Here is a 12,748-nt window from a genome sequence, read left to right on the forward strand (position 1 = left end):
GACGCGAAATGGTAGCTCTATCCTATTAATTTATAGCGGAGACAATATGGTCGCGCCATTACGGTTTTTGCGTCGATAGTCGCACACGGTGTTTTCATATCCGTACATCGACGTACGATAACGGTCCTTAAAGACCGTGATGCGATCTCGAGAGAACAGTGATACCAAATGACCGCATAGACGAACATACGAACAACGACATAACTGGTTGAACGTAACCTAGTCGTCTCATCAGTCCCAAGCACTGGATGTGGAAGCTAAAAGAGCGTTTACGATATTACTCGTTCCGTGAATCGATCATAACAAAGCGGCCAATGAGCAAGCTTACGACGAATAATATGATAAAACGACTAGAGCATGCTACACGAAATACGAGATGCTTGAGAACTTCACGGCCAGCGACCTTGCGATTAATATTGGATTGTTCAGAAAGTTTGTGTCAATTTTTAAGACAAATTCAAAGGCACATTTGAATTTTGATATATCTTTATTGAATTACCATAAGTACCATTTTGTTCCATCATTCCGATATATTCAGACCTGTACCATCTGCCAAAAATCGGCATAGACTTTCCAGACAAACCAATAATATCGAACACCTTTGAAAATGTCCGATGTTTTCAGAGATACCACACGAGGAGGCTAATAAATCCCGATCTCTCGAACCCGATGTCCCGTCGCCATTTGAGACGCGAAACGAGACATTCGCAGAAGTTCGAAACGCCAAACTCGCTGGCAGCTATCCGGGATATTCGATGGTAATCGGATATTAAAAAATCCGGGTATCACGGTTGGGCTCAAAGCGAAGAGCTTTGAAAGGAAAGCGAGCGGACGTCTCGCTGCCGGGTTGTTTGCCAAGGTGAAACTCTTCGGTTAATTCTTTCGAAGAGCAGAGATGCGAGGGAAGAGGACGAAGGATCGGGGAGATCGATTCCGCGACATCGGTGTGCACTCATGTACTTATGAGAGGCCAGGGGAGAGCAACGAGGGTCGACGGAACGAGGAGAAACGGAGAAAAGAAGCGACGAAGATGAAGGGAAGATCGCTCCATTGCACAGAAGCGACGCTCCACTTAGCATCTTCCTCGAAATAATTTGAAATATGCAAATACCATCGGTACACACGCATCGGCGTGTCGGCGGACGGTCTCGTGTGGGTGTCTTCCCGCGACCCTGTTTGCGTTCGAGCTTTTATATGTGTGCGTCACTAGGAAGAGGGCCAAAGACGCGGGGGGAGAAGACAACGTATATTCCAGTGGCTTACGGTTCAGTTCTCTCGGAGCCAATCTAACTTAACATGCAGATGCAGTACGTGGAATCGTGGAAGAGGGAAAAGGAAAGGCGAGGGCCAGAGGAAAGATGGCCTCTGAGTCATTCGCAGTGGATAGTACCTTTTCCGTATGATCATCCACCGTTACCGCCTTTAACGTCGCACCGATTCGAAGGAACTGTCGAGGCGGTGACGTGATTTTAATGAACTCGATACTCCTCCCAGCATCGCGGCTCGTCGGTCAATAAAAATTACTCCGACGAATCCTCTACGGGCGTTGCTGTGCAGCTGCAAAAAGGTTACGGTAAACCTTGTTACGACAGGGGAAAAACAAAAGACGATGGTCCGTTATGGGAGAAACGGGATATTGGCCGATATTTCATAAATTCCTGAGCAGCGGCAATCGATCCCAACGCGGGGCGAACTCGCGGAGCGCATCCTTGATTAAATTTACAAGACCGTGAGCTTGTGTAGTCGTAAGCAATGTAATCTCTAATCCGATCTTGTAAAGAGGTCGGGAGCTAACTATCCTCGCTGGATTCGGTAACACGCGCGATACTTACCGGCTTCGATAAGCCGTGTACGTAGCTGAAAATTAGAAAAGAATTCTGGCCCCGCTTCGCGCCTTAGCGAAACCACCGTTTTCTCAAGGTACCATTTCGATGCTCGGTCTACAGATATTTCGCTATGGGGCAACTAACATGTACGCGCGTATCCAGCCCTCGATTTCCTCCACAGCCTGTGAGAAGCAAGTCTCCGCGATTAAAATTATTTTCGGCCGTACTAGCTGGCCCGAATCCCATTTACACCATTACCTACATTTTAATCGTTTAAATCAAACAACACGTTTGTACTAGTATACGACTCGACCTGTTGTTTACGTTATCGCGAAAAAGCACCCCTACTGAATTGAAATGTTATAATCGACACCAAACTTCCAGAAACACCGGTGAGTTCTATTTAAAAATACCATCCGTACGATTAGCAAAGCGTCGGCATCTTTCCTTATAAAATAAATGATTCTCGAACGCAGTGTCGTCGTCCACCGACATCCTCTCGTGTTTGCCCGTGAAATCGCCACCTGCGAGAATGGCCACCTGTATGTACACGTCTGCGTGTCTACCGATACTTTCAATTTCCGTTCGAGCTTCCGGGTTCTCGAAATCGAGTGCGCGAAGAAAGTGGATCGATTTACAGAAAACACGTCGATGACGGTGGCTATGCGACGTTCGAGCGTGAGTCATGCGAGCCGTTGCGCAAGGAACTTCATCGCGAGCTGCGGAGGCGTCGTGCAAAGCGCACCGCGGTCCGCGTGGGGAAGGAAAACAAAAACAAGAAGAGTCAGCACGCGGACACGTCACCGAGGCGCGGCATACGTGAAACCGGGACACGGTGCCGCGCCAGAGACGCGATTCCATCTGTCCTGATTCCTGCGGCCAGCCTGACGCGACCCTAACGAGACGATCGTCACGACGAGCCATCGAGGAAAACCTGAACGGAAAGTTTCTCGAACCGTTTAATTTTTAAATAGACCCTCGAACGCGTTTCCCCATCCACCGTGAAATCGGGGGTAGTGGAAAGTTTCGATTCAAAAATATCGTCACGATGCACGGATCCAATGAATCAACATCTTTAACTAGCGCGTCATCCATTTTCCGACTGGCGTAGGATCCCTTTGGAAGTCTAGCTTCAAACACCGGGAGGAAATGTTTCTGTAGGAAAAATCAGAGAACCGTAAGATCGAAAGCAGATGTTTGATGCACACGTTGGCTACGATAAGAAACGACTACATAATCGTTACGCGTCCAGTTTGGCTTTGAAGTGGATGCTTTTACATGAAGAGATGTTGATTTCGTAGATTCTATTCTTCTATTGAAACAGCGTTGAGATAAGATAAGATGCTACGCGTTTAAAACGAATGGAGTAGAATGCATCATTTTTTCGTTGATATGATTCCTTCTAGCTTTGTTGACCGCGCGTTATACCAGTGAAGCCCATGTCCGACCAACGACGAGATCACGTGTTTGCGAAATATCTAACACGAAGACCAGCGTTCCTTTCTCTGAGTCGGTAATTGCCACGAGGCAAAAACATCACCGCCATCGTAGCGTGCATAAGTTGACAGAAATGGTAGTCTCGCGGTTGCAACCTCTTTAGTCATGCCCCATGTGTCGCATGCAATACTGTTATACATCAGTATGGCGTCTACGGAACAGTTGCACGGCGCCGCCTGACTCGCCGTTTTAACAAAAACCATCTCACAGCGAGTGGGTTGCGCGTTTGCATCGCAGTGACACGCAACATTTTCTAAATTCCGCTTTAACGCCACGTGTACGCGACGCGTGGCCGTTGCACAATCTCGTTCCGCTGATTCTCGAACACTGTCTGCGCGAAATTCTTCAACGGATCCGTGATGCATCCTGAAGAGGTCGAAACGGTGAACGAAGAAATTTTTCTGTCTCATCGCTCTTATCGCGAAAAGATATGTAGCCATATTTCTATGGGACACTTTTCTTCGTTTACCTGTAGCGTTACTTTTATTCTTTGTAAATCTGATCTACGGATACAACGAAGGAATGTCTCCTTTTTCTTCCAGCTATAGATTGGCCTCTTCGTATTGCAAATACTAAATTGAATGTGTCGTGTTACATGACAGTGTCTTTAAGACGGGAATAAATTCGAAGAATGTATTCTTTTCTATAAAATACAGCGACATACTCTTCGTAACCATATTTACAAAGTGGTGGGAAAATATTTCAAATTTAAAGTACTTTTCTACGTGCATGAAATACGACGAAATATTTATCCGCATACCTAACGAGTCCACTTAACTCCCCACCCTTGACCATGCTATTGAAAAAGAGCCGACCGCTGGACTCGACGTGTTCAAAACGCCACATATGTTGTAAAGCGAGGAAAAAAATCAATGAGTAGGTATTTAGCCACTGTTCGAAATACGACAAGTAGCACGCGCGAGTGCAACTGTACGGTGGTTGTGACACGTTGGGTAACATGCAACGCGATTACAAAGTACTACACAATGCGCCATCCGGCAAAAACGACATAATGACTCGGCATGCTGTGTGTACGCATATTTCCACATGATTCACGCGAGGTTTTTTGCTGAAATTTATTTTAACCGTGTCGGAGTCTTGTCGCGCGTTGCTTTTTTTCTCTTTCCGGTTATTCGTTTCGTTAACCCACGTTCCATTTCCCGTTTTATTTACTCCGCCAATTAATTAAACGCTTGTTTTCGTTCCACAATTAGTCGTGTTTATCGGCACAGAAGGAACCAGTTGTTTTGCAAGCTCTATCGTGATTCACACTCGGCGATTATGCTCGAAATGTTCGACAAACAATAGCGAAAGTTTGATGAGAAACAAGTCGATAAATTTGAAGGAATAAATTGTATAACGTGAAAATTCGCCACGAAACTGGAACAATTCATTTTGGAGGTTGAAGAAAATAATGCTGGGTAGAATTCGTGAATTGTTTGCAAAGATAAATTCCTACCACAAATGGTAGATAATGTATTAAATTGAAACGATACATTAGCATTGTAAAAACGTAGGCTTTTATAAAACTCTTGAAACGTATCAAAACTTATCACTCAACCTATTAGTTTCCAATCGTCTCGAAACAGAGTTCCAAAACTCATAGAAATGTTCACCGGTGTTAGTCTGGCAAGCAAGGTGTCGATCATTTTTCTAGGCTCTACAAAACGAAGCGGATCGATGAGCTCGAGTAATTTTGGGACAAGCGGTCCTTCGTCATCGTTGACCGGAGAATGAGCTGTCCGACGGAATGATGTCAGCCTGGAAGAGACGATTCCTCGACGGGCCAACGTGCTATTCTGAGCGCGATGACACTAGCGGAATGCCGACGCGCGTAATAACAGCGAGAGAAGGCCGCTTGCTCAGGCAGACAAGCGGAACGACGCTGACCGTGCGCGAATGTGCATTTATATCGACTGATTTCTCGATCAAACGATGATCCTCACCGATCACACGTGCCGCACGCAACCACCTCGGGAACACTGTGTCCAAATCTTTACCTTTTCTACGCGTGTTTACACGGGACACGTGCGTTTTAATCGCCCCCTACCGAAGATAATGTTCCTATCAAATCATCAAACTGCATATTTAGTACCCAGTATTGGTCTAATTTCAATAATAAAGAAACAACATTGAAGAAGAACTTCGAATTCCCTTAAAAAACAGCGAATTTCGAAGTTCTGTGATTTCGAACAATGGTTTTCGAAGCTTGAAACCTCATATCCAAAATGCTACGAACTACTCCGCTTTTCTCAACTTTTCTCTGTTATCGAAATACTCTGTGTGGCAGATTTTCTCTGCCCGTGTATAAGTATCACGTTACTTACAGTATCCACCGTGAAAAAATATCATTTTCTCGGTCCGTACCATTCGCAGAATTGTATTCGTTTCTCACAATCATCTGGCTGAAGTCCTCGTACTGGAGCGTAATGGCGCGGATGTCGATCATCCGCGTAGAATGCTCGTCAGATCGTGGATCGCGTTTTCTGCGGTCGATTCAGAACGACTTAAAATTCTGCGACAGCGATTCGGTTGACGCATACTTCCACGGATTAGGTGTTGTTCGGGTAAACGGTGAAATGAGCCCGTCGATCGCAACTGTGCGTGAACGTTTTACAAATTCTCAGCGACGCGGTCCTCTGCTCTCAGGGAATCCACGTTGATGTTCCCTCGATCGAGCATTTCCGTTACCGATGCCGTAGATCAGGGTTTCTCAAACTTTAGGGACACTATTGACGGAGTTTAGTAGAGTCCAGTTATTATTTTTTTAATATTTTAGAGAAAACTGCGCTTAACACTTTAACTATTTAGAAAGAGCCCGCGTCTTAGAAGACGAATTTCTACAATAATATATTTTAACCCTTTAGGACTTGGCGTCCTCAATTGAGGATACCAAATTTAAAAAAATATTAATTACATTAGTACGAGAAAGAAAAGTAATCCAGGTCCGAAAGGGTTAACTAAGGTGGACATTAACTTCCACGACAGTTAATATAATTCCGCGTGTACATAAATTACGTTACTACATAATAACGCTAATGAAACCATTTAAATGTTTTGCTACCCCAGTGCCAAGATCGGATAAACGTTGCTTGAAATACCGTTCGCGATACTTTCGTTGGTAGACGAGCCACGCCAACTTAATCATCTCTTGGCAGACTTATTTTCGTCGCGTGGCGGTACACTTGCACGCATAGGAAAGTAAATGCAATGTCGTGTTGTTCGACGAAATAGTCGGGAAAAAGTCGGCCACGGACAAATAGAGAGACAGACGTCTGGAGTAACGATTTCATTGGACTTTGCTCCGCGTCGATGTAAATATTATCCAGAAGACACTGGTTTGCAGACCGACGCGCTAAATGAGAAAAATATTTGCGCACCACGATAGGAGACTTTAATCGAAATGCAACGGCTATACGGATAATATTGATTTCCGCGATTCCACGACTTGGGGCTTCGAGAATCGATGCGAAATAATGGAGATTTTCGTTTAAGAGGGATGAAATTATTTGCTGCTGTGTTCGCTATTCTAGTAAACAGACGAATGGTTGCTAAAAAGCAGTATCAATCTTGAATGTTCCATCGGAAAGATTTACTCTTCGATGAGAAATATGAAGATAAACAATTGTTTGCAATAACCTACACAAATTAATCCGGAAAAACATTATGAAGATAAAAGTCCTCGTTTCTTACTTATTTGTTAGATGAAGATTTATTAGATTGAAGAACCCTTTGCTTCCTTTGAACTTCCAACGGATAGACTATTTTACATATTACCACACATTAGAATAGCGTACGACAGTATAGAGTATTATAAAATTTTGATCATTAGCATACATACGTTCCTCGATGTCTAAAGATTCATATAAGCTCGAGAACCATTGCAACAAATTACATGCTTCTTAAGCTACACTATGTAATACGTCGCGATTCGTGTTAACCCACCCTGTAGCGAAATGATTCCGAGTGCAAAGAATTAAATTATCAAATTTATACAAATATACATACATGTTTTACTAATGCAACGATTACTCCTCGGGGATGTCCTGCCGCGGGATGTACGAATTCGCGAAGGGTGCCGCCATCTGGCAGGAAAGGGAGGAAAGCGCGAGCGCGCGGGACTCGGTTGAAAAATGATTCACAGGCGCAGGATCGCGCGGGAAAACTGGTTTGAAACAGGTTCTACGGGGCGAGGCCGGAAGTCTCGCGAGACTGCTCAGGGACATTTGTCCGATCCGACCGCGCAATTTGTCTTTTAACGACGACGCGGAACCTACCTGGTGTGTCTTTCACCACGGGCAGAAAATCGAAGTGCAGTTTCTAATCCCGCCGCGAGCCGACGTTTCAGATGCCAAAGAAGATTACGAGTCCCGCGTCTGGTTCCTGTTTCCCTCGTGCGGCGCACCAAACGAAGACGATTTACTGCCGCGTTTCCCGGAAGTCCCTTTAATTGCGCGCAATACCGTCTCGTCGCGAATCACCTAACGACGGGGATCGCGATCGTGGCCCGCCACGGATTACGTTCGACCGGTTATGCAAATGAAATTATACACCAGTCTCGTCGAAGCGAGTAATCGAGATCGTTAATATTAGAAACAAATCGTTTTATTGTGATTACACATCTACCTTATTACGTTAGATACCTGCCCTCGCTAATTACAGGATTGGTTTCACGCAGGAGTTGGAAATGACATTGGAGTTTTCCGTTTAGACGGTGCAAATCGAACTTTCGGAAACGAATTTAGGGTGTATTTATCACATGTAGGATAAATTTAACTATGAAATCCTCATAATTGCAGAGGAACTAGAGATTAGAAGATCTCGTCGAAATTTATCTCGCGATGCGCATATCGTTGCTCATAGAAAATTCATTCTCCCTTAAGCTCCATATGATTATACGAAACTATGTTAAACCTCTGGAATTATTAATTGTACAGTGGAACCAGCTTCTAGTCGCGCTACCGTTCGCTCGGTCTACTTTCGACAAATTGTGCGTGGGTGACGGAGTATTTTTAAAAACGCAGATCTTTTGATAGGACGAAAGGACGAATTTCTAAGCGTTTCTGCAACCACCTCCGTCCACTTTTTTTAGAAAAAGAAAAAGAAAAGAAAATATTCATGTCGAATTGAGTAACCTCCTCCTTTTCGAAGTCGGTTAAAAACGAGTAAAGTCGCCAGCTGAACGACACGCGAACGCTGAATTCTCAGGTTTATTCGAACAGGCGATAGATTATAAATTTCACGCGTAAAAATTACAACGTCGTAAATAATCGTCAATCGTCGGTAACTCGATATTCGTGCCACCGTTTCGACGACTGTATAAACAGTTTGGGAACCTCGTAAATTTCTGGATCTATTTAAAAAAAAAAAGAAGAAGAAAAAAAGAGACCACTAAGGATGGTTCATACGAAAGACACAGCTTGGCCAGCTGGTACAGCTTCGATGGATTTACAACGCCTTACGTTATTACCTTCGCCGAAAAACGATCAAAAATTATTTTTAGTCTACGTTAAACCAAGATTCCTGCCAACCACGTCACCGTTTCTATCGATTGCTTGACGATTCGATCCGTTTAGGATAGTTCGCGGTACTTTTCATCCCCGTGCCGAGCGCTCGCGCTAATTCGAAGCGTTTTGTGTAGAAAACATTACAAATTTATTTTTCTTAAAATCATTAAATTGCATCTTCATCAGCTGTCTATGATACAAAGATCAATATATGGAAAACTTTCGGTTACGTGGTTGGTCGCTAGTGGAGCGTGTACAATTTAAGTGGGTTCACAGTGTAGCTCGAAGATATGGCATTTAGAATTTACTATCAGAATAATTTACGACCTCGCGATTTCCACGTTGTCACTTGCGTAATACCATAAACGCGCTTGGTCGGCGAGATTTGCATTATCGACGAAGAGTTCTTGCATTTTTCACGCCAGCACATCGTTAAACGCGACAAACAGGATATATATCATTTCACCCCGAATCCCTTATCACGACCACTTCGTTATCCCACGTAGGACGTATTCGTTGCACGCGTGCCAGCGTCACCAGCGACGAAATATCGTCCCGTCTTTTCGTTTTTCGGTCATTCATTCCACCCCGTGAACGACGTCCCCTAATTATTCCCACGGTGGGCGATTGGTAGTTACTCCGGAATTAATTGGCGGGCCAATTGATCTGAATTAAGGTGCCGCCCAGTAGATTCAAATTAAGATCAATATCTCGGCATGCGAATTGGAATATGACCGCGAGCGCGGCTCGTAACCATAAATTTCTGGTGTCCAAACAATGGGAAGTCGGCCGTAATTTTGCCAGAACACGGTGCCCTCGTCGATGATGAAACGCGTTGCTCGCAGCTCGACCTATGTCCGTCTATCTCGCCAAAAAGTCCCGTAACTCTTCCGAGGACGATTACTATCAAAAAAGTATTTGTTTCGGAGTGGTTAATATAGGTGACCGCGTGCTTCCATTAAACGTGCTTCGTTTTGCACCGTTTTGGAGCAGAAACACGTTTACAGACTGTAGGGAATCAGACCTGAAAACTATTATGATTTTTGCGTTGTAACGAGTTAAAAGACAACAACAGAAGGTTAAACATTGGAAACTTGTATAAATATATACAAAAATAATTTTACGTATCTGAACTATGAGAATTAAATGATCGACTCGAGCAGGATCTAGATTAGATCGCGTTAAGATCTTTTCATCTCTGGTCTCTACATCTCCCACGGAATCTGCGCGAGACATTACCGCGAAGGAGCATTAGGTATGCGTTTGGTCTGATTTAGGTCCTCCGCATGCGGTCATGGTCCCAACCTAATCACTAACGATGGTTAACCCCTCGCTGGCTGCCGTGACTAATGAATACTGTAAATCTCCAAACACCGATTTTTAGAAACATCGAACGTGCTAAATAAACACTTTTGAAAATGACATCCTACAAGCGTAAAATTCCTAATGTTTCTTATCGACTTCATCAGCAACTAGGAATTAAGCGAATAGAAAAGTAACGATAGTCAGAAGCGGTGCGCAACGAACGGAATAAAATAGAAGGAAAGGGATAGCGGAAGAATCGTAATTGAGGGAAATCACGAATGTCGTAGGACGTGTGTATACGCGTGAACGACGATGTACGAGGTGTCTCGTTAACATTATTGGTATACATGTACCTACACCAATAATCGTTACCGAACTGCAGCTGCACAATTGCAGCCATTCAGCGCAACGCACGACGGTACACGATCCTATCTCGCAACAGGATTGAAATGGTTTCTCCGTGTCGGGATAAAGTAGATATTAGATCAGATCGCCATCCCACGTAAACAAACGGTACAGAGACGTATAAACTAATTACGCCCCGGTCTCGTCTTACGGAGGCCATTATTTTCTCGTGTTACATAAAACACATCGCCCCGAGGAAACGTTGAACGTCAATAATACCTACGTAAATGTTATTTCGTGTTTGAATAAGATCGCCAGTAACGAAGATCGCATAATGACGATGGTGTATATTTAGAAACATGGGATTTTTATTCATTTATTTCTTCTCTTCTTTCTTATAATGGAAAATAATTCAAACGAATATCGTACCACGCGCGATTTAATAAGAAAATAATACACGTGGCTGAACAAACCTGTTGTACATATAGAATGCAACACGACTACAAAAATTTCTCTAAAAGAACTCAAGGACAGAAACATCCCTTTGCGTTCATTCTCTATGATGGAACTCATCGTAGTAGTATCGATTGAGAAGTAAATATAGACACAAGGTGACTGGCTCAATTTCGTGCTAGTTGAATATCCTCACCCTATAAATGCCGCGAGGAATCGATTACCTGCAAAATACCTCCCTGTACACCAAATACTCCAAAAACATACTCTCGTTTCTCTGCGATGAAGATGGCCTAGAACTTTCGACAAATCTATTCTCTACTATTTCAGCACTCTGCAAATGAAAAAAAAAAAAAAAACGTGAAAAACCAATATCAACCTCTTGAGGGATATTAACGCATATTTATACGTTTGCTTTTATATAAAAATCTATGAAAATATCTCTTAGAATGAAAACATGTACAACGTGTGACATCGTAATTGTTAAAAAGGATTCACAGTTAAAAATTATTTTGGTTCGTGTGTATTCGGTTAGAGTAAAACAAAGATCCATTTAAACTTCATCCCTCGAGAGGTTAATACATAAATAAATATGTGCTCATTCAAAACAATTCCATATGGATTGCAAAAATAAAATACAAAAAAAGAACCCTGGAAATTAACGACCTAAACTCGAATACCCACTTAAAGTATCGGTGATATCGTACACCTCGAATGTGAAATCGATATGGAGGGTGGGCATTGTGTCGCCGAAACTGTTCGCCTCACGTGTCGCGCGAACGACTGTTTGGACAGAGTCGACAAACACCGTTAACGATGCGTGGGCGTACTTCGTGTTATTATCCATCCGTCGGCGTAAAAATAATCCGACGCAATCGTGTCACGCGTAGGAGTAAACAGACCCGGTATGGCCGAGAAGGATCCTCGCGGTTACGTCACGTCTACTCGTGACGTCACCGGCGAGATGAAACAGGTGACAACCACGATCAGCCGGTGACGTCAAATGGGAACGGGCAATGAACCTCTGGTCCGCGTTTGCGCGTTATGCCATTTAACGAACGTGAAGTGCACGTCCTCCACGCAAACAGTTCTTTCGGATCGCTTACCGATCGCTAAACAACGAGATACATCGGTAACGTTGATTACCAAATGGTTCGATAGGATGCTCGACGTACGACGCCAAAACACCCCGAGGAAACCCTAGATACGCGCATCTTTTTGCATGGGGTAACCTAACGAACGCCGAGGGTCCCAAATACCCTGCTCTAGAAAATTTAATAGACAGTGACAACACTTACGAGTGCCGCTGGACTGTCTGTCATTCTTTCCAGGATCCTTTTTTCCTGCGAACGAATCTCACTGGTGATTAAACGCGCAACAAAGAGAACACGTACTCACGACACCGTACCCGAAATCTCGGAAACTGTCTCAGCCATCATGGATGGCACGGCCGTGTCGATCGCCGACCGTTTGCGCCGCAACCGTATCTCCCGCCATCTATCCCCGAACACTTGAAACTTCTCGATAAAGTGATACTCGATCGACCATGTCGCGATTTGTTTAATTAAAACGGGTAGATTTATCACGAGTAGGTAACGAGTAGGTTTGAATATTCGAACGGATTTACTATCGGACGGTGCAAGGTTGGAAACTCGACGCAAGGTAAGGTAGGATAAGTTTCACCCTTATCGATAATAGGTAAACGGTGCAGAAACATATGGTAAGTAGAAATTATGTTGGTACATACTGATTGCGATATCTGTTGGTGTTTCTCGACACTATTTCATCTATAAGCTTGGATGTTTTTGCGGTAGA

The 12,748-nt window shown here is 43.8% G+C and overlaps 1 protein-coding gene across 1 annotated transcript in view; it reads right to left on the minus strand.

Moving 5' to 3' along the window:
- Positions 1-12,342, minus strand: part of LOC128894504 (3-phosphoinositide-dependent protein kinase 1) — a 404,982-nt gene extending 392,640 nt beyond the window's left edge. Inside the window, exon 1 of the mRNA XM_054156267.1 lies at positions 12,232-12,342. Within this exon, the coding sequence (XP_054012242.1) occupies positions 12,232-12,255 (24 nt within the window). The 5' untranslated portion in view covers positions 12,256-12,342. The remainder of the gene's footprint in view (positions 1-12,231) is intronic.
- Between the last annotated feature and the right edge of the window lie 406 nt (positions 12,343-12,748).

Source organism: Hylaeus anthracinus, unplaced genomic scaffold, assembly GCF_026225885.1.
Source record: "Hylaeus anthracinus isolate JK02 unplaced genomic scaffold, UHH_iyHylAnth1.0_haploid 4, whole genome shotgun sequence".
Classification (NCBI taxonomy): Eukaryota; Metazoa; Arthropoda; class Insecta; order Hymenoptera; family Colletidae; genus Hylaeus; species Hylaeus anthracinus.